General features: G+C 49.0%; 8 protein-coding genes across 8 annotated transcripts; 5 read left to right on the top strand and 3 right to left on the bottom strand.

Annotated features, from left to right (window-relative positions):
* Positions 1-211: 211 nt before the first annotated feature.
* On the top strand, positions 212-952 carry N7508_001054 (uncharacterized protein; the record flags this gene model as incomplete). Its single annotated transcript, XM_058459120.1, has 1 exon — positions 212-952. The coding sequence occupies one exon, from the start codon at positions 212-214 to the stop codon at positions 950-952; it is 741 nt and encodes a 246-aa protein (XP_058322652.1).
* A 1,830-nt stretch (positions 953-2,782) lies between these two features.
* Positions 2,783-4,918, top strand: N7508_001053 (uncharacterized protein; the record flags this gene model as incomplete). Its single annotated transcript, XM_058459119.1, has 6 exons — positions 2,783-2,876; positions 2,928-3,196; positions 3,247-3,513; positions 3,566-4,606; positions 4,661-4,774; positions 4,823-4,918. 6 exons carry the CDS (start codon positions 2,783-2,785, stop codon positions 4,916-4,918), a joined length of 1,881 nt encoding a protein of 626 aa, XP_058322651.1.
* Positions 4,919-5,578: 660 nt separating this feature from the next.
* Positions 5,579-6,928, top strand: N7508_001052 (putative endo-arabinanase; the record flags this gene model as incomplete). The annotated part of the gene is made up of 4 exons (XM_058459118.1): positions 5,579-6,420; positions 6,469-6,647; positions 6,704-6,732; positions 6,866-6,928. The coding sequence occupies 4 exons, from the start codon at positions 5,579-5,581 to the stop codon at positions 6,926-6,928; spliced, it is 1,113 nt and encodes a 370-aa protein (XP_058322650.1).
* Positions 6,929-7,523: 595 nt separating this feature from the next.
* N7508_001051 (uncharacterized protein) lies at positions 7,524-14,223 on the bottom strand (the record flags this gene model as incomplete). The annotated part of the gene is made up of 6 exons (XM_058459117.1): positions 7,524-8,905; positions 9,190-9,946; positions 10,013-10,788; positions 10,838-13,102; positions 13,157-14,064; positions 14,120-14,223. 6 exons carry the CDS (start codon positions 14,221-14,223, stop codon positions 7,524-7,526), a joined length of 6,192 nt encoding a protein of 2,063 aa, XP_058322649.1.
* Positions 14,224-14,557: 334 nt separating this feature from the next.
* Positions 14,558-15,215, top strand: N7508_001050 (protein transporter TIM23; the record flags this gene model as incomplete). The annotated part of the gene is made up of 2 exons (XM_058459116.1): positions 14,558-15,142; positions 15,192-15,215. 2 exons carry the CDS (start codon positions 14,558-14,560, stop codon positions 15,213-15,215), a joined length of 609 nt encoding a protein of 202 aa, XP_058322648.1.
* A 593-nt stretch (positions 15,216-15,808) lies between these two features.
* Positions 15,809-16,312, bottom strand: N7508_001049 (uncharacterized protein; the record flags this gene model as incomplete). The annotated part of the gene is made up of 1 exon (XM_058459115.1): positions 15,809-16,312. One exon carries the CDS (start codon positions 16,310-16,312, stop codon positions 15,809-15,811), a length of 504 nt encoding a protein of 167 aa, XP_058322647.1.
* Positions 16,313-17,925: 1,613 nt separating this feature from the next.
* Positions 17,926-19,725, top strand: N7508_001048 (Zn(II)2Cys6 transcription factor; the record flags this gene model as incomplete). Its single annotated transcript, XM_058459114.1, has 1 exon — positions 17,926-19,725. One exon carries the CDS (start codon positions 17,926-17,928, stop codon positions 19,723-19,725), a length of 1,800 nt encoding a protein of 599 aa, XP_058322646.1.
* A 36-nt stretch (positions 19,726-19,761) lies between these two features.
* N7508_001047 (SDR family NAD(P)-dependent oxidoreductase) lies at positions 19,762-20,805 on the bottom strand (the record flags this gene model as incomplete). Its single annotated transcript, XM_058459113.1, has 6 exons — positions 19,762-19,951; positions 20,010-20,062; positions 20,111-20,133; positions 20,184-20,296; positions 20,349-20,709; positions 20,757-20,805. The coding sequence occupies 6 exons, from the start codon at positions 20,803-20,805 to the stop codon at positions 19,762-19,764; spliced, it is 789 nt and encodes a 262-aa protein (XP_058322645.1).
* Between the last annotated feature and the right edge of the window lie 216 nt (positions 20,806-21,021).

The following is a 21,021-nucleotide window of genomic DNA, read 5'->3' as shown; positions in this document are numbered from 1 at the left end:
GTTCTCAGGATTTCCAACCTCCGACGGGCTCACTTTCTACTCAAATCCGCCCCGTACGTCTCGATACATTCCGGGATTCCTTCCAACACCTTGCCAGTCCCAGCCTTGGCCCGTTAGAGATCTTTACGCCCGATATCTTCCCAATCAATCGCTAGAAGAGAGACGAGAGAATCAGCGTCTTGAAGAACATCGCAGGCAACTCATCGCATCTATGGCACGGTCTTCATCTAACGGACTCGGATCCCCGGGTCCCACTCTGCCACGCTCTGTTCGACAGCGTGCAGCCAACCTGAGTGAGGGAGAAATCAGTGTCTTTGATCTTGGTCCTAGTCTGCAGGCTACTCCAATTCCTGCCTCACGAATCCATCGCAATACGGGTTTGCTAAGAGAGAATCCCGCACTGTACACTGCTCTTGATAGTCTGGCGACAGATAATGGCAGAAATGAACGACGACTGTGCACTGAGGACCTAGAATCGGAGGCTGTCAGCTCTGCCAGTGAAGACATACCCAACCCGCACCCTTTCAGCCAATGCGAGCGTCGCCGGAACGTCATGATTTCTCGTGGCCCTGAATTAGCCAATTTTGGTACTCGACCTGGTCGACAACTTCGTGACAGCCGCGTTGCTTCCTCCGATGACGTTCAGAGTCTTGGGCATGGTTACGGATACGGATATGGCTATTCGATGCAGGACAATCACCTTCACTTCTCCGATGAATCGAACAGTCACGTTATGGCCCGGTCTGTTCCTCACTCTCCACGATCACCTCCTGCGCCCCTTCGTCGTGTACTCTATCCGTTAATTTACTACGGTGTCGTCGGCCCTGAGCACTCTAACTTGCGTAACGTCGAGCAGGCAAACAACCCAACTTCCGGAAACAGCTCGGCAGACCCTCGGTACTGGAATGAGGAAAATCAGCAGTCAGATGCTTTTGAGAAGCGCTGGGATTGATGCAAATACAGACACTTTGTGGAGGAAAGGCGGAAAATATTGATATTAATGATGGTTACAATGACCCTGGGGCTATTTGAGGCTAGCCTGAGGGATGTGGATGGGATACTTATGGCATGGGGCATTCTCACCACTCGGAGAAGAGGTCTTTTTCTTTCTAGTCAGCATTACCAGGGAAATTAACAGTCAACCTACCTTGCATTTCGTCTTCAAAGACGATTATCCTGCTGTTCTCGGTATTATACGAGCTGTTCTCGCTTATATTGGCCGTTGGTAGCTTGTTCTTTTGCCTGAGAAGTAGGTAGACCGTCGTCCATTCGTATCTCCCGATGTGTATTTGCTAGTAGATACATGCACAGCGCAATGATAGCAACGGTGTTCGTCGGTTCTTATTCTCAAAACTCGTCAATATATGCTTGTCAAATTTAATGAAGGCGATGTGTTCGAAATGAACTAATTAAACAGTACCCCCAGCTCTAATAATTGAGCTGCGGCCATGAGTTTCCCATATTGTATCTCATCTCAGACCCTGGTTATGGAAAGGGGTCCATGCTAAGCATTCTCACTTCCGGGGTTGTTCAGTCACAAATAAGCATATGAGACTCCATACTCAGCAAGGCAAGCCTTAAGTGTCAGACTATAGTCCCATCCAGTTTCAAAGATAGATTTAGATACCAGAATTCTCACTAGAAGTTGGTGGAAACGACACGCTAGAGCTGCATTATTTGATTGTCGGCAAATACCGCAAAAATGTCTCAAATACCAAAAACATGCTTTTGCCTCTATATAAAGGCTTTGCTTGTTCCTTTATTTTGCTAAACTTATCTCACAAATTGATTGCTACTTATTCTTCAAGGCATCAATATGGCTTTCTCAGCATGCAATGTTGTGTCGAATCTCTCTTTGAAACCGGCGTTCCCGTGGCATGCATCTGCTGTTTATGTTACCAAAACAAGTAATAGAACAATTGTATACAGTGGCAAATGTTGCCTTTGACGAATTATCTATATCTATAGTATTCTAGGCTATTCAATATCGCTTTGGAAACCAACTGACGGGTAGATACTATGCAGTAACCTTCGAATCGCATTGTGAAATCGAAGAAATTTAATCTCGCAGTCCCTGAAGCACCTGAAACTGTGATTGAAGTATGAACTCAGTGTGCAAGTACAGATGCCGTCGCCTTCCGGTTCGTCGTACTGGTCAGCGGGCAAAAATGCGACAGTCGGCGCGATTGCCTCAACACAATTGTTCAATTTTGGAAAATGGATAGAGGTTACCGGGGAGTTATCTTACCAGGAGGGATCATGGTATTTTGAACGTTGTGGCTGCCTGTGACTCGGAGGATTCTTCCGTTATTGGCAATATTTTGTTTGATGATGTTAGCTTGACATCTGGTCAATTTGGATGAGCCTCTAGCTAGATTATTGTATTCTTCCTCAATCTGTATAAAGCATTAAATCGCTTGTCGAAATTAAGCATGTGTTCATATTGCCGAGTCTTATACATCGGCAGGGAGCTCACGTTAGTTATACATATCCTGCCAAGGGATATAAATCTAACAAAGAATAAGCTCGAAGGATCGTAAGACCAATCCCGCGTAAGACACAGTCATTTGATTCCCTTCTAGTTATGAATGTTATTATCTGCTAATCTGCTAATTATAGTCACTGAACTACTGAAGTACTGAAGCATACAATGAGGTATAGTCAACGTTAGTTAAGTTCCAGCCTCCATGACGTAATCGCAACACCGCCTTCACCAGCCACACCACGACCTCCCCCCGCAGATCCCCCAGGCACAGCTTCTCCAAGTTCCAACATTCACATCATGTGGAACGACGAGGATAACAATCCCTACGGGGCCTTTGATCAGCACCAGTCGCATCTTTCCGACTCTCTCCACTCAGCTGCGCTGTCTCCCCGTAAGACCGTCTAATCATTCTGCCTTGTGAACAGTCTCTCACATCACTCAGCTCTCTACGCACAGGATTCTACTCCTCCATCTAGCCGGGACTCTAATGTCGATCCTCCTGAATACATCACCAACCCCGAAGACCTCAGTGATCCCGAGGATGAGGCCGAATATGGAGCCGCAAGCCAACAATACCCCCGGAAGAGTGTTTACGACAGCCGGATTGAGCAGATCTTATATGAAAACCCGGAGATGCCAATTCTCATTACTGACGCTGGCAAGAATCATGAGAGTGGAGGTGGTTTTATTGTTTACACTATCCGGACTGCGGTAGGATGATGGTGTTCGGAGAGTATTCGTGCTGTACTGAGTGATGACAGGATCTGGAAGTGCGTCGCCGATACTCCGAGTTCGCCTCTTTACGTCAAACACTCGTTAACTTGCATCCCACTCTTGTTGTTCCGCCGATTCCCGAGAAGCATAGCATGGCGGACTATGCGGCTAAGCCCACCAAGGCCAAAGAAGACACAGCAATTATCGACCTCCGGAAGCGCATGTTGAGTGTCTTCCTCAACCGATGTAGACGAATGAAAGAAATTCGGGAAGATGGAGTGTGGTGGAGATTCCTCGACCCAAACGTCAGCTGGGTATGTTGCATTAGGATCAATGCAGCCAAGTCAGTGATTAATGTTTATGCAGAGTGAGGTTTTAGCTTCCCATCCCGCATCATCTGTTCCGAAGAATAATCTTAAAGCGCCTCCTCTTGATCCTGCCAACCCGACACCAGCCCATGGATGGCTGCCAGTTCCATCTTCATCCGCAAAGCTCAAGCCCAGCGGCGGAGTTGCGACATCGACTGGAGGTCCAGCATCACCTTCTTCAGCCGAGCCAGAAGGTCCCCCACCCTCAATCCCAGGACCTGACATCCTTGGGCGTTTCCCCCCCGAATCGCGGAAGCTTAGCGAGCCAGAGCTGGATCCATACTTTATTAACTTTGAAGCATCTACGCGTGAGCTAGAACTTCTTCTCCAGGGCAATATAGAGAAAGTCAATCGCCGCACCCTTTCACATCTGTCCTCTCTCTCCGCCGACCTCATGGAGCTGGGAGCTCGTTACAATGGATTTTCTCTCTCCGAGCAATCTCCAACAGTGGCTGCTGCCATTGAGAGGATTGGACAAGCTGCTGATACTTCGTACATTGAAACCGAAGAGTTGTCATCGGCCTTGAGTGCAAGCTTCGCCGAACCTATGCGAGAAAGCGCACAGTTTGCTAGTGTGGTTCGCGGCGTTCTGCGATACCGCGTGCTCAAGCGGGTACAACAAGAAATGACCCGAGACGAGTTAGCCAAGAAGAAGACTCTTCTGGACTCACTGGAGCGCAGTGAGCTGGAAGCCAAGCGCATTGAGCAGTATCTCAACCGCACCACGCCTCAACCTGGCGGTACCAAACCCCGTTCTCTGTCGACCTCGTCCGCCGTCAGTAGCGAGACTGGCCACGAGTCCTCTGCCAACTCCCAGTTACCCCCTACGCATGACGATTCCTACGGCCACCCGCCTGTGTCTCAAACCGGAGGAGCCAAGTCGCCGTCAACTCCTGCTCACCGCAAGACTTCAAGTGGAAATTTTGTGACGAACAAAATATTCGGTCGCATTAGCCATGCTATTCATGGATTTGCTGATGTGGACCCGGAACGAACACGTCGGGACCAGATCGGTAAGACGAAAGAAAGTCTTATTCAGGTATGTACTTGATGGAGCAGTTTCAGATGTTTCCAGAACTAATGAGAGGAGCAGTTGGAGCAAGCATTGGAGGTATCCGAAAAGGATGTCCAGGACGCCAGTGCCGGCGTTCTCCAAGACCTCAAACGCTTCCAGAAGGACAAAGAAGCCGATCTGCGGCGGTACATGGTATGCACGGCGACGGCCCGGATCTCCACTCTCACTGACATTTCTTAGGTTGCATATGGTCGTTGCCACTTGGACTGGGCGCGGAAGAATTTAGAGACCTGGACTGAGGCCAGAGACGAGGTGGACAAGATCGTGGCTCGGTAGAACGTGTATACTTCGAGTTCTGGCGCCGGCGTTGGGGGATATCATCTAGCTTCAATCAATGAGCATACATTAGTATTACTGTCCAGCCTGACAACGAGAGTGCTTGCCAATATGTCTTAAACACCCAGCGCTGTCAAGTCCGTTCTCGTCCTTACGAGAATGGCAAAGGGCACATTCCACTTGGCCCGTGTGGAGACACCTCACCTTCACCCTGACCTCCTTGCTTCACACATCTTAGTCGGAAATTAATGCACTCTGCATAAGCTGCAGTAAACAGATGTTAGTTTAAGCGGCTCATCTCTATACATTACGAATTGTCCAACTTTGCATTCAAATGCTTCCGCATTCGTCCATGCCAAGACATCAACATCAACATCAACGTCAACATCACGAACTGGCATTCCACGCCTTGCAGGCATGCCCCTCTGTGGACCTCTAAGTCCGCATCCCTCTGCACTCCTCCAGTGCTGAACCCCACCCTCGAAGGGTGGCGACCGCCGTGCGTCGACCTGAAAACGATGTGTGCCTGGATCCATCGCAAGGATGATCGTCAGGACCAGTCACTTATCACGGCCGGGGATGCCGTCTGGGGAGGACGGCAATCCTCAACTGTTGTCTCTACGCTCTCTTTTGACACAGTTCCCTCGCCGTTGGATCAAGATGCTCGCCCTCCTCGGTCTTGTTGGTTTATTCTCCGTCAGTCTCGGCGTGAGTATCAATGCTAGAGATCAGAACTTCGCAAACGATCAATCACTCGAGGAGTTTGATCTGGCTTTTAGCCAATTCCCTCCTACTCGCCAGACTAAGCAACATACACATGACCCTACTATCCTTCGTGTTGGCGATGAATACTATCTTTACAATGTCGGCGAACATATCTTCATTCATACTGCCCCGACTATGGCTGGCCCGTGGAAACATGTCGGCAATTTACTGGATGCCAACAGTGTGATTCCGAAGGGTGACCGAGCTGCACCTTGGGCCCCAACTGTCATCGAGGTGGATGGCACATACTATTGCTACTACAGTGTCAGCAAGGCCGGCTGCCGTGATAGTGCCGTGGGAGTTGCTACGTCCGACTCTCCAGGCCCTGGCAACTGGTTTGATCATGGCATCGTCATTCAAACTGGTACGGGCAACGGCTCGGACATTGAGCCATACACAGTGTCCAATGCCATTGACCCTGCTACATTGATTACCCCCGAAGGTGACGCTTATCTGACATTTGGAAGCTACTGGAACGGCATTTTCCAAATCCCACTCGACCCGGATTTGATTTCGCCGGCTAGCACCACGGAGCCCGATGCCCGTCAATTGGCGTGGGAGCCACAGTCTCTCGGCATGCCGAGCCGGTTGGCCAATAACATCTGCGGTGACCCGACTGGTCCCCATGCTATCGAGGGTGCCTTCACTTCTTACAATGATGGATGGTATTATCTCTGGTATAGCCATGGCTTCTGCTGCAACCTGAAGCAGGACAACTTGCCGGCTGCTGGTCAAGAGTACGTTCTCGCCGCCTATCCTCGTAACCAATACTAACCTGACGCTAGATATTCCATCCGTGTCGGACGTTCCCAGAGTCCTCGTGGTCCATTCTTTGATAGGTCTGGTACCGACCTTGTCAACGGCGGCGGTGAAATTGTCTATGGCTCAAACGGAGACACCTACGCTCCAGGTGGTCAAGGCGTCATGCGCGACGGGGATCAGGATGTCCTCTATTACCACTACCGTGAATTTTCCAACCACAACCCTACTTTATTTGAAAACGTACTAACTTACTCACAGTGAACAAGACCGTCGGCATTGCATTCTCGGTAAGCTCCCATTTTGGCAGGCTTGTAGATCGTGATGTTCGCGATATCTGCACCCCTGCCGATCCTCCTTCGTTCCCCCTTCCACCTGCTTCTACTTCCACGTCAAGGATCTGATCTAACCAATACTCCACAGGATGCCTTGCTTGGCTTTAATCCTCTCAAATATGTTGACGGATGGCCCATCGCTCAGGCCTGATCGCCCACCTCATGTCATTCTTTACTCGTCATCTGCGATTGTTTGATACTCGATATATCTTAGACTATATCACCGCGATCATCCTTCATCCCCTTCGATCTTCGAGCATGAATCGCTCGGACTCTGCACAGTTCGCGTTCTCGCTGTCGACATACTTGTTTCACTTTGTTATAGATCTGGTCTCTTGTGGGATTGCTCATATGTGTTGTTTTTTCCAAAGACATCTTTCTGCATTCTGCGGCGTCTAAAACTTGGGCTCAAAATCGTTCATCCTTTTTACATTTGACTATCGGTCTTGTTTGTATTGTGATTTATCATGCCAAATACATACTGCTTTTGCCTTTTGTCAAACCTACTCGAAGCCATTTAACAATGAAATGTTTGTTTCATTCAAGTAAAAGCAGAATGAAATATGTAATAGCCCATGGCTGGCCTGTTCAGGCCCAAAAACATAAAGATGTTCGGAATATCGCATGCAACGTCCCATCTGTATTCCCAAACTTTTCAATACAAAGTCATCCAGTCTTCGAAGATTGCTACCGATTGTGTCTTCATGAATCCGCGAATGGCTCTTGCCATACTCTATGCTCGACTGCTACCAGGCCATGTTGTCATCCTTTCGGCTTTGTTCTCGTCCACGGCGTTTACTCCTGATCCTGTCTGCTGATTCGTTTCGCCATCCCTTCTGAGAGCCTCGGCCTTGTCTGTTGTCATCCTGGCTCCATACCCCATTGTGATTGCTATGAGAATTCTCTCCCCATTCTTCTGCGGCACCGTTGTTGTCGCTCCAAGCCACATGGTTTCCTTTTGGCTCATTGACGTTGGTGTCCCAGTTGCCATGCTTCGATTGACCCCATGCTATCCTTTGAGATCCTCGCTTGTTGTTCGATCGATTTCTTGAGCTTCTCCGATTGTCATTGCCGTTGCCATTGCCCCATCTACTGCCACTATTTCTGCGGGCATTTCCATAATGGCTTCCATGATCTGTGCCCTTGTTCGACCACCTAGCATTAGGCTGATTTGATTGGACGGAAGTATGATGATATCCTTCGTTGTTTGGCTCTGATTGTGCTTGTACCCAGCTTGTAGTCTGCTGCTTCTGCAAGTTGTTGACAAAGCCATTGTGATAGCTGCGACCAGAGTGATGGCCATCGCCATTGCCATTGTTCTTCCCGTTGCCATGAATTTTGCTGCCCTCTTTTCCTTTTGCTTCATTCCCCCAGCCGTCATCCTTGTTGTTGTGATTGTTGTTGTCGTGTTTATTGCCCCAAGCACTGCCCTTGTTGCTGTTGTTGCCCCGATCTTGAGTCTTGTTGTGATCTCCACTGCTCCAATTGCCTGGTCCTGATTTGGCATTCCAATCCGAGTTTGGATTATCTTGATTCTGTTGTGGTCCATTCCATTCTTTCTGGCTCTGGTTGACATTTTTGTCTTCCCAGTCATTTTGCTTATTGCTGACCCAATCGTTTCTTTCTGGCTTAGCATCCCAGTGGGTATTTTGCCTGTCTTGAGCCTGTTGTGTCGCCTTGCTGTTGTTCTGATTTTGACCATCCGTCTGTTTCTTCCTCTCCAGGGCTCGTTGCTTTTTTTGTTGTCTTTTTGAGAGTGGATTTGGTTGCTGAGCCGGTTTCTTAGAGGATTTCGGGTGAGGACTAGATGTGTTTCGGCTGGGGCCTTCGAAGCGTTGGTCAGAATTTGGGCGACCTCTGCGTTGACCTGGGATGTAAACATACTCTGGTGAGCGTAAAGGGATTGAGTCTGAAACTTTGGCGCGACACCATCCTCCGTTGGTATACTTCGGGACCCAAACAGGACCTTTGAGATGACCTCGCTCAACATCGTTGATGTTTTCAGCCCGATCCCGATTCATTCTCGCTATCCACTGCCCTTCTGCGAATCCATTTCTCACGCCCTTTGCGTACCAAAACCATCCCAAACACGCGACGCCGGGGGCAATCAGCCCAACAGCAAGTAGGACTGCGATTAAAGTGTTGGTCTGCATCGTAGAAAACGCGAAAGGAGGGCTGGGATGAGGGGATGAATAGGAGAGTAAAGCCCAGCGATACACAAATGGTAAACGCAGATGTAAACGTGCCGGGTGGAGAGAAGACTGGAGTCGTCAACCAGGGGAAAAGTCAAGAGAGAGAAAGGAAGGAACAGGTTTGACAACTGAAACTTGATATTTGTTTTGATCTATGAATTAATTGCCAGGCTACGCTGAATTCTCGACAGCCAGTCTCCATGCACAGATGCCGCTTGACCCGCACGGAGAAGCAATTCGAGTGATTGCGTAAACTGTGCGGGATCAACAATTTCCTTTGGAGCAGAGAAATCTGGAGATGCCAGGGCTGAAGCAATCGCAATAACGCGGAATCCAAGAGTAAAGGCCTCGGGCGTCGAAACCCAACCCATTAGTCCATCTTGACCATCTTCCTCCTTGAGAAGCCCGGTCATGTATGTCAACCCCTCCGAAGCCCAGTTTGCGATCTGTTGCAGTGATGATTGCGGGAGTGCTGACATGTTTAGGCGAGTCAGAGCCCGAGACCAAACCTCAGCTTCGCGGATTTCATCAATGAAAAGGTTCTGCTTCTCTTCAACAAATAGAACAGTGCTCTCCTGTCGATACTCAGCAAACAAATTGGCCACAGGGGCGATGCAGTTCTGGTTGTCAGATGCACTAAGCCGGGGCTGCTGGCCTGTCAGGTAATAAAGAACCTGCTGTCCAAGCAGTTTAGAATCCGAGTAATTCTCGACCACAAAGTCTGCAAGAAGCGCACTTGCGTTCAGAGGTGCCAGCGTAACATCGGCATCTGGGGAGACGGAAGAGTGAGACAACACCCAAGAGGCTGTCGATGCGGACATGTCACGCAACTCCTCGTCATCATCGTTGAGCATGTCGTATAGGACAAGATATGTGTTCAATAACACTGGGTCAACGCGAGGCTTAGCTCCGGAAGGCCGAAGAGCCCGCGCAAAACTGCCGACAGAGGCGACTGCTGCTAAGCGAGTGGTAAATTCCTGCAAACGATTCAATGATTAGCAGTGATCCAAGATACCCGGACACAGAACAAGGTCAAAACCTACGGTCTCTTCGCTCAAGGCAGAAACTAATTTGACAGTCCAGTTGTGAATGTCCTTTTCGAAGGAGATGAAAGCACTCGCGCGATCATAGGCGAGCCGAATGGCCAAAAGGCATCCTCGAAGACGAAGCTCGGCGTCTGTTGCTTCGCGATTCCAGGTTTCAATATCTGTCTCAGGGCGGAAGTTATTCGCGATAGCCTCCCATGGAAGATCAAGTCGAGAAACATGATCAAACTGGGATGCCATCATCTTCTCCAAAATCGACGCCAGATTAGATGCGGCCATCGTCCGAACGTATGGCGGACTGTTGCCAAGAACCACTGAAGTATACAAGTCGGCCAGTGGCTTCTGGTACCTTTCTTCTGTTCCAATCTGTTCATCAAGTCTTTCAGTAATCCAGCGAGCGGCATTGGCATCGAACTGCGACACTGCGTTGTAGAAGATTGGAAGCTCTTCTGTTTGTCCTGAAGCAAGAAGCTTCAATATTGTGCACCAGGCTAGTGCTCTTCGAAGTAGCGCAGATGATCGAGTGGCACTGGATAGATTCCATCCTGAACGAGAAGCATCGAAGACGAATATCAAGATTCCATTGAGATCGTGAGCTTCAAACATCTCATTGATGAAAGAGATAACCACGGCCTCGCTTGGACCGTGAATAGCCCGCTCCAGAGTGCCCACCAAAATCTCAACGAGTTCGGCTGCCACGGTCGGCGATTTCCCGACACGAAATAAGACTTCCAACAGGGTTCGTAAAGTATTCAAAAGCTGATCGAGGTTGGCTGACAATTGTTAGTAGTAATTTAACTGGCAGGGCTGGGATATACTCACAGGTCCAGAAGGCATCGGTAGTCGCAGCATATCGGCGAAGAGCATAGCGCGTACACATAGCCACTCCGTGCATATAATTTTCGGTAATTGTGGAAGGAAGAACAATAAGTGCGTGCAAAGCCTCAGGAATATTTTCTCGCGAAAGTAGTGAAGCATACACACGAGCTGCGTGCTCTCTGACTCCCCAAACAGGGCTGCTCAAGTGAGCAAGAACCAGACCACGCAGCATCTCATCAGTTCCATCAGTGAGACTGGGAACTTTGTCGCCAACCAATTCAAGTGCAGGGAACACCCGTTCGGTGATAATTTCAGTACCCTCCGCTGCTTCTCCTTGAGTAGTTGTGAGGAGACCAGAGAGCAGTTCCAATAAGCCTGGGTACTTAGGGAATGCGATCCTAGATCCAGGCTCAGATCCAGAGCTTCCTCCGAAGCCCGGTCCAGCACCCGGGATAGCGCGACACATTTTCGTAAGTAGGGCACGGAAGAGCATGAGTCCAGAATTCCGAAGTGCCCAAATAGGCGATCCCAGTCGTTCAGCAGACAGCGTCAGTGCCTTCATGATGAATGGCTCGGTGTAAGGACCAAGCTTGGCGTTTGTGAAGATGTCTTTCAGGCAGTTCATTGCATGAACTTGAGGGAGTTCCAAGTACTGTCTCTCCTTATCGTACTCCACAGGGAGGTACGAAATCTTATGGAGTTCTTCTATGGCTTCCTTGAAGAATGGCGTACCAGGATCTGAAGCAACAATTCCCGTTACCAAGGCGGGCAAGCCAGCGGATCGGCGAGTAAGTTTCGACGCCGAGTCGAAGATGGTCGATTTAGCTTCCTGGTACCAACCCCGGGGAAGCTCCCGAATGGACGGATCCTTCGCAGAGCTACATCTCTGACAACATGTCGCAAAGGTCTGAGAGACGTTTGAAAATGCACCTCTGTGGCGGAGCTCAGCCAGCTGTGTAAAACTTGCGCCTCCAATCTTGGCGAAGTCCGCACGTTGGAGCCCATCATCTCCGCTAGGTCCGTAACTAGTATTTATCAATGTGGCATGGAAGAGAAGAGTACATTCACGAAGTGATCTCCAGGAATAAGAAAGAACATCCTTGGGGCCCACGTTCAGCTCTTCAGTCGGCTCATCCGAGTGGCCTTCTGGGGAATCAATGCACAATACAGGCTTTGCCTCCAGCCAAATTCTATCACAAATTGAAACAATTCGTTCATGAACTGACCGCCACGCCGCAGATCCCGACTCATCTGAAATCAGAGTGTGGAAATTGGGCATAAGCACAATGAGTCTCAACCCAGATGTATAGCCGTGAAGGGGTGCTTCGCGAAGGCCAGAATTGAAGAGGCCATTTGAACTTGATAAGCGCTCCTCGAGCTTGGTCAAAAGAGTATCAACCACAGAAGCCTTGGTGGTCCACCAATTCGTAGCCGCCTGACCAGAGTTCCCTGGAAGTGCGGCAGCAAAGATTATGTGGTATAACCGCGCAACGGTATCCGCGTGATCAGCTCTGCTGGTATTGCTTGCAAGGCTTTCTGCTCGGGCAACAGCATCTGTCAATCGCATTCCCACAGAGGAATTTTGAGCGTTGGTGTCCATTCCGTTCAATAGAATCTCTCGAGGACACAGATTAAGGATCGAAAGAGAAGTCTGGCGTACTTCTTCAAACGGATCCATAAGAAGATCAATCAATAGCCGGAGTAAGTGAGTATCAAACACCTCAACCTGTATCTTCCATACATTTTCAATCTCGGACTTCTGCGGCTTGGCCTCCGTGCGTGGATCAAGACCGGAGTCTAGTAAAAGCTTCAATGCCTTCAAGGCTGTGATATGGCGGGGGTATGATGCATTCAAACGCAGATCACTTCCCAAGAACTGAATGTATTCCCTCAAGAATTCCTTGGTTCCACTCTCGTTCTTGGCCTGGCCAGTGGCTGTTTTGTTTGCTGTGCTCTCGCCATTGGAAACGACATCTTCATCCTTCACAATGCCTCCCTTCAAGCGCAGAATAAATCTCCGTGTCAGGCTGAGAATCTCACCTCGGGTGTAGGCATCTGATTCGGCATGCATAGATGGTAGCCCTCGTAGGATGGCTCTGGTTGCTCCCACAGTAAACGGCTTTAGTGTGGAGAAAGCCGTAATGAGGAGTGAGAGAGCGGCGATGCGGATGTTCGCTTCGCGGTGAAGAAGGAAGTTACCAATGACTTCGCTCTTCAAAAGCAAAAGCTCGCTCTGGTTGGGTTTTGTTTTGCTGGAGTTGAGAATATCTGTCAAAGTTAGCAATTTTTCTATTTTATTGAAGATTTTGCGAATTCACTCACAGTCCTCGTGGACCAAATTGACCTTCTTGCCAACTTGTAAAGCAGCAAACAAAAGCATATACTCTGCTTCAGATTCATCGCTCATGTCACCTTTGAGGAGACTCTGAACAGGTAGGGTCTCAAGGAAAGTCCTAAAGCCGCTGGGATCGATGGTAAACAAAGGCTGTAATAGCCTATTTGACAGATCTTCTAGGCTTTCCTCGCTTTGCAAGACCATTCTTCTCACGGGGGCAACCCAGATTTCGGACAGCTTTTGTGCCGAGGTTTCCGGTTTCATCTTCTGTATCAAGACAGAAAGTAGGTTGCCTGCTGACGCCGCCATGGTTCTGTTATTCGTTTGAGTCAACAGTCCTAGCACGAAAATCCTGGCTGCTAATTCGTCGGACATATCTGATGAGCCAGATTCATCTTGAAGAGCTTCATAATCATTGGCAAAAACAGGAGTCCACTTTTCTGGGCTCTTTTCTAACCAAGCTCGAACCGAGGAAATGAATTCGGAGGGCAAGAAAGCACCCCTGCGGATGAATGTCTCTAGAAAGACCAAGCATCCCTTAAGTCTCGATTGGGGTTCACCAAGCACGATGCTTGGAACAATCGCATCAATGATTGCGGATTGGATGACTTTTCTGCTCTCTCCCTGATGGCGTTTGGCTAAAATGGTCGTGATTGACCCCAACAGGTGCTTGATATGCTTTGGTTTGGCATCTTCATAGCGGTTCAAGCAAATGTCGAAGATTAACAACCAGAGCTCTGTTGAGAGGGCCAATCGCTTTGTTGCATCACATTTGGAGTTTATGGCAGCATCAATGAATGCAGAGCCCGCATTGTAAGCCTCTGCTGAATGAGGTGGTGACAGAGATGGAGTGGACAAAGTCTGAAGCAAGGACTGCCACACCCAATTCACCTTCCTATGAAATCAAACTGTCAGATCTAATTGTGCTTGCCATTTTAAATGTCACCTACTCAGTCTCTTGGCATGTCAGTGTGAATTTCACCAATGGACCTTTGGCGATCTCTCGGAGCGTTTTCTCCGACAAGAATTGTACATTTTGCGCAATGGCGTCCATGTCAATTGACACATCTTGCGGGCGGGATATCTCAGCTGCCATGACCAGCTCGATGCCACATTCCCTGATCTTTGATGAAGGGTCAACGGTCAAGAGATATTAATTTTCTTCGATGCTCCCCGCGCTGCCTGAGGCTCTGATCAGTGGGTTTCCATATCGGGACTAGCGTTATCCGGCAAATGGCCATCCACGTGACCCTAGTCACGGGACCGAAGTTTTTGCTGGCTCCGAAGGCCAGTGGAGCTGCGAACACAGGGTCATCACTTCTCACCAGTCATCCCTTCCCTTCTCTTGTGTACCTTTATCCCCTAATTCATCTATTCTCCCCCTCACAATGTCCATCTGGGACTCCCTCGGCGGTCGCAAGCAGAAGCAGCCTGAAGCCTACGATGCTTCGCAAGACGCCACCTCTTTCCTCTCCGAGGTCGCAATCCCCGATCCTTCTCGCCTTCACCCTCTCGCTGGTTTGAACCAGGATACCCTCGACTATCTCTCCCTCGAAGACTCCGCCCTCGATGAACTCCCCGGCTCTCGATCAGTGTTGCCATCGCGTGGATGGTCAGACGACCTTTGTTATGGTGCCGGCACTACTTATCTCGTTGCACTCACTGCTGGAGGCGCATGGGGTTTGGCAGAAGGATTGAATAAGACACCCTCTACGGCACCGCCGAAGATTCGTCTGAACGGTGTCCTTAACTCCGTCACCCGCCGCGGTCCGTTCCTGGGGAACTCTGCCGGTGTTGTGGCTATGGTTTACAATGGTTTCAACTCGGCTCTTGGATACGCACGCGGCAAGCACGATGCTTCCAACAGCATCATTGCTGGTGCGCTGAGCGGAATGGTCTTCAAGAGCACACGCGGTGTTAAGCCCATGATGATCTCTGGGGGTATCGTGGCTTCCATTGCCGGTGCCTGGACTGTATGTATCACCGTACCGTTTTATGCGGCGTTTATTAATGTTTCTCTAGGTTACGCGACGGGCCTTTTTCTAGATTGCTGGCATGACTAGTTTTGTCCTCTTGACTCCTCGATGCTCCGATCCTCGGTTAACCGAATCTCCATACCCTCTCCGCCATCCATCAACGACATTGGCGGTTGACGATTAGCTACCAAACTCTGTCTTTCCACTGCGATGTATTACAACCATTTTTTTCTTTCCCGATCTCTTCACTCCGGCGCTCAAAGCATCCATATTTCGCATTTATGCGTGGGTTGGGAATGGGGTGTGCAACTGGGTTTGTACTTTGTATTTTTTCTGTGTACATAGAAAAGTCTCTTGCATACCTACGATAAATTGGCTATGGCGCTTATGTGTCTTTGTCAGTAACGTGTTAATGCTGCTTGTGACTTCCAATAGACAATTTCTCACTTCCTAATATGCATTTCGGTCCAAAAGGTTGAATTATATTTGTTGCGCTATGGAATCGGGTCCAGCACGAATGTTGAAAGTAGCTTTGATGAACAAGCATTGACATTTAGGTACTCCAAACCAAGCAACCCTTTGCCGAGTTTTTCTAACAGTATTGCTCCACCTTCCTTCTATTCCCTTGTGGCATCTTCGCGGAGTGTCATTTCACACCATATCTTAAAGGAAAAGACCTGCCACAGACCCGGCCAGAAGAATGCCAACCATGCCAATGGCAGACTTCGACAGTGGCTGAGGAGAAAAGACACCAGCAGCCGCGTTGGCAGTCGAACTGGCAGTGGAACCAGTCGAGGTGCTCGAGCTGGTAGAATCCGCGCCAGTGGTCGAGGCACTCAGAGTTACGACGCCAGTTCCGGTAGCCGTGGCTGTCGCAGTAGCGGTGGCATTGGCGTTGGTGTTGCACCACACCTCGCCAGCCTCAGAGGCCTTGATCAGGCACTCGGCAAGGGTGCCAATACTCTGTCCCTGGGCCAGGCAGTAGTAGTCGCAGCCGTCATATTCAATGACAGACGCGTCGGAACAGCAGCTGCTCATAATGGCAGAGTTGTTGCTCTGCATTGGCATTGCGCACGCTGCGTCGTGGGTTGGGATGTCGTATAGCTTGGCATGGCAGCTGGAGGTGGCCGATGCGGAGGAGGTGGTGGAAGTTGTTGTCACAGACATAGTGAAGATTGAACGAGTGAACTGAAGGACTGAGACTTCTAGCAAGCTGAACGAGGTGGCTTGGCTAGTATGGTTATCAATTGGGTATCCGTGACTTTATATCTGTTCAATCTGGAAATTGCCAGTTCCCACTTCAGACTGCCATACACCAGCTCGAATGGGGCTCAGTCGCTTGAACGAATCAAACATCAAACCCTATCATCCACAGACTGCATCTCTGCACAGCCTTGACTATTGAAGTATACTGCATGACGAATTGTCTCACACTGGGACCTCAATGCTGCTAACCGAGACTACTAACTCTCCATCTTGTGGTCGATTGCCCAGATTACTATTCCGGTCTTCTACATATCAGGGCTTAGCGAATCCGCTTTTATTGCAATCGAGGGCTGAGTGACGCGTGTTCTACTAGGGGAGCGAGGGATCATCCACTATTGCCCGAAGGATGCTCAAGGAAGCGACACTGGATTGGTGGCTTACGACCAGGGTGTCCAAAGGTGGATAAAGATATACCATCTTTCTTGATGTAAGAAGGCATCTGCTCAGCTATCACAAGGCTATCTTCGGTTTTTCTTGAATCTTGATCTACATCCTGTTGGCTTTATGTCTTTGCCATTGCTATTGACTTTTGGCCTAGTGGTTGCTCCAGCTAGGAACAATCACGTTTACGAATGGTTCATACCGAGAAAACGCTGCTTCCTAGGGCACATCAAAATCGGCCCATACTCAGATTTTGCTAAGAATAGGATGTGATTGATATTCGAGTATTTTCATATTGGGCTATTCTGGTCTAAGTTTACCCGGCTCAACTGACAGGGATCTCAAATTTAGACCACGTCTGGAATCGAGCCAAATGGCTGGCTCGTGGTGGATCATCAGGGCTGCCAGGGTCAGCATGCCGTCCCCAAATGAAATATCGAATGATTCGCGTTCATATTGATAAATCCTACTCATTGATCAGTGTTATTGTAATACAAAACACATAGTTGGTTTACAAGCTTGGAACTTGTTCACTTTTCTAAATATAAATGGGAGTAGAGAAGTGGGTACCCGGAACAATATATAGCAGGAATTCCCAGCTCAGATCCACGAATTCCCCTACTTGAGCACTTAGATTTTCATGAAGCCGATTGAAACGACTATTAGAAGTGGATTCATAATCTTGAAGTTATAGAATGGCTATATTGCTTGACGGCAGAGGCTATAAGTTCGTATACAGTGCCACTGATAAAGCATTGATTGTTTCGTACACGAAACCCCGAAAGCAAGTACTGTATCATGTACTGTTTGAGCTTGGATTTAGCCTCTCTTTCTTCACTTCTTTCTTGCTCGTTATCAAGCGCTCTAGTTTGTCGTTCAAAAGATAAGCGTTCAATTATGCAGACTCGAGACCGTAGTTGAACCTTATTATTAGGAATGCAACTAATCCAACATGAAGGAAAAGACTTGTTATATGCAAATTTCTACACACACATAACAAAAATGCCTCCCTTGGAACAACTCAGAAATATGTTCACAATTCGCATGTGGCGTTTAGACCGGCAGTTGCCGACTGTGACTGTGGGGAAAGAATCCTGGCCGGCCGCGCCAGAGCCTTCACATCTCCTTTGGCAATGCCTCCTAATGCGAGAACTCCCAAGCCACGCACCAAGACGTTCACTGGCTGTTGGACTTGTCGGGATCGTCGAGTGAAGTGCGACGACGAACACCCACATTGCCGGCGCTGTCAGCGTAGCGGGCTCCAGTGCGGAGGCTACGGCCTGCGGCTAGGATGGTCCCCAACTCCTGGGGGCCGCTCCCATCGGCGGCAATTATGGCCTTTGACCCATGGTGGTAGTAGTGGCATGTCGCCTGCTGCTGTGACAGACCTTTTAAATGATTTGGATGGCTGCTCGGGCAACGGCCGTGGCCAGCAGCGAGGGCCTTTCTCGGTGTTCTCCGTCTCGGAAGTATGCGATGCCTCATCGCATTCACCAATACGGAGAGAAACTGACCAGCCAATTCCAGCCTTGAATGCGATTGCTTCCTCAAGCGATGGAGACAGTGACTTGCCTTCTCCAGGCCCAACATGTAATTCTTCAGACACAACGATATCCGTTACATTCGAGAGAGAACTACCAAACGTTTCAACAGAGCCGATGTCTCAAGGCGGAAATGACTCTATCATTTCGGTCGACTTCCTGGTTAATCAGCACAACTCTAGCGGTCTCGTGCTGATTTCAAATAGTTGGAATAAGGCAGCGTCAAATACCAGTGTGAATGCTGTCGCCCCCATGCAGAAATCTTTGAATCCGTTGGCCCTACCAAGACCAGAGACAGAATTACTTCACCACTGGGTTGTATTTCTTAGCGGCAACATGTTGCTCATCGATAACCCGGACAATCCTTGCCGAGCAGTGTTCATGCCCATGGCCCTGAAAGGTCTGGATGTCTCTCCGGCGGACTCCAATATCCACCTTTCCATCTTTCATGCCATTTGCGCCTCCTCTGCATTTAGTCTCTATCATATTCGCCACGACCAGCGATATCACTCCCTCGCTATGCATCATGACCAGCTGGCTCTGCGTCACCTGCGTGGAAATCTGCAACAGGCACAGCACATAGATGAGACTACATTAGCTGCTGTCCTCACCTGTATCACATCTGAAGCGATGTCTGGAAGACGGAGCAGATGGAGGACACATGTTGCTGGATGTCTTGGTCTATTGGAAAATGAATTACATCGAGATTGGATACGGAGTCCAGTTGCTTCGCGATTGCTTCAAAGCTATCTATCCCTTTCGTCCTTATGCAGCCTTCCTGTGTCTGAGAGGCTGATGTCTCTGCTCGATGGTCCTTCGGAATTTAGACACAATCTCGAGCGATCGCATGGAGTTACCACGCAACTGGTTCAATTGCTGGCACAAATCACGTCCCTTGTTGAATCCAAGATTGAAATCTCTCCTGAAGAGCTAGATCGACTTGAGATGCAACTGTACCTTGATTTCCCATCTTTATCTAACCCAAACGCTCCCGAATCAAGGATCATCCAGCATGCGTTGAACTCATTTTATTACGCTACCATTGTTTACTTCCGCCGCACATTGCGACGCGCACCACTCTGCGACGTTCAAGATTTGATCGAGAAAGCAGTCCAAGATCTTGAAGCCGTAGATGCACTCACGCGCGGCAACGGCGGCTGTTCCTACAACTGGGGCAGTTTTGTGGTCGCAGCTGACTGCGAGCGACCTGATCTACAGGATCGCATGCTGGCCTTTTTTGACCGTAAAAGTCGACACGGTATTCAGAATATCAATTCACTATGTGAGATTATTCAAGCGCTGTGGAATCGACGTGCAACGGCTGGTCCGCACGTTGATATCCACTGGCAAGAGCTTGCAAAGGAGGCTGACTATGATATTATGCTTGTCTAGCATGTAATATTTATCAAATAATAATAATATCCTACTTCAAACTGTGAATCCTCCGTCGACTACTAATGCCGCTCCACACATATAGCTGCTCATGTTCGAGGCAAGGAACAGCATTACATCAGAAATTTCCTCAACCTGTGCAGGGCGACCGATGGGAGTCATTTGGAACTGGGAGTCCATCGACCCAGATTCAATCTGTTCCTTGATGATTGGCGTGTTCACAAATCTAAGGTTGTTTATCGTTAGTATTCTCTCCGGGGGCAGGTATGTACCAAAATTCTTACCCAGGACAGATGGCATTGATCCGAATGCCTTGAGGTGAATATGCTTTAGCATCCTATCATCATATAAGCGTCGCTTTATGCTATCGATAAAGACAATTTACCATCTTAGTCACTCCAACGACCGCTGCATTCAAGAGTTAGCCGCGTCGCATAAGCATCAACCACTGGACCTACCGTGCTTCGCAGCAGTATAGTGCGGAATACCAAATGGTCCTGGGGGCCCACCAACACCAAACATAGAAGAGACATTGACAATGACCCCACGGCCCTCGCGGATTCCACGCGAACTATACAAACCCCAAATTAGAGGAGGAACAGCATGGCTCAGACAGAACTTACTCCTGGGTCAACATCTGCCGAATAAGAGCTCTCTGGCAGAGCCACAACCCAGTCTGATTGATTGCAATAACCTTGTTCCACTCTGCCAATGACATCTCGTGAGTGGGTGTTGGGTTACCGCTGATTCCCGCGCAGTTGACGCCAATGTCAATGCTGCCAAACTTTTCCACTGTCTTTTGAACGGCAGCATTGACAGACGCCTCATCTGCGACATTAACCTGGAAGGTTACAGCCTGTACTCCTGGATATTGACACTGAATTTCTTGAAGAGTGCTCTCGAGAAGAGACAGGTTTACGTCGACCAGTGCCAATGCGTTGATACCATTCTTTGCGAAGGCCAGGGCAGTGGCTTTGCCAATACCTGTTGAACTGTTAGTGAGTGCGTATTACTCATTAATCTCAACATACCAGAAGCACCGCCTGTGATAAATGCAGTTCCCTTCACGTGGCAAGTCATTTTGAGATTATGCCCAAACTAGAATGAATGCATACCGTGTTAGGGATATAAGGGCATCTTTATCGGAAAACACTCAACGTTTTATCAGTGATCAGAACCGCACGGATGCTACTATTCCCGCGGTATTGCATATTCAAGACGAGATGTGAAAGATGAAGCTGTTACGTGTGGGGCAAAAGTGGGGGTGCCTTCGCGGTCAACTTCCTCATTCTCTTT

Source organism: Penicillium antarcticum (assembly GCF_028974205.1).
Source record: "Penicillium antarcticum strain IBT 31339 chromosome Unknown utg000002l_segment0_segment0, whole genome shotgun sequence".
Classification (NCBI taxonomy): domain Eukaryota; kingdom Fungi; phylum Ascomycota; class Eurotiomycetes; order Eurotiales; family Aspergillaceae; genus Penicillium; species Penicillium antarcticum.
This window is presented reverse-complemented; position numbering and strand designations above follow the sequence as displayed.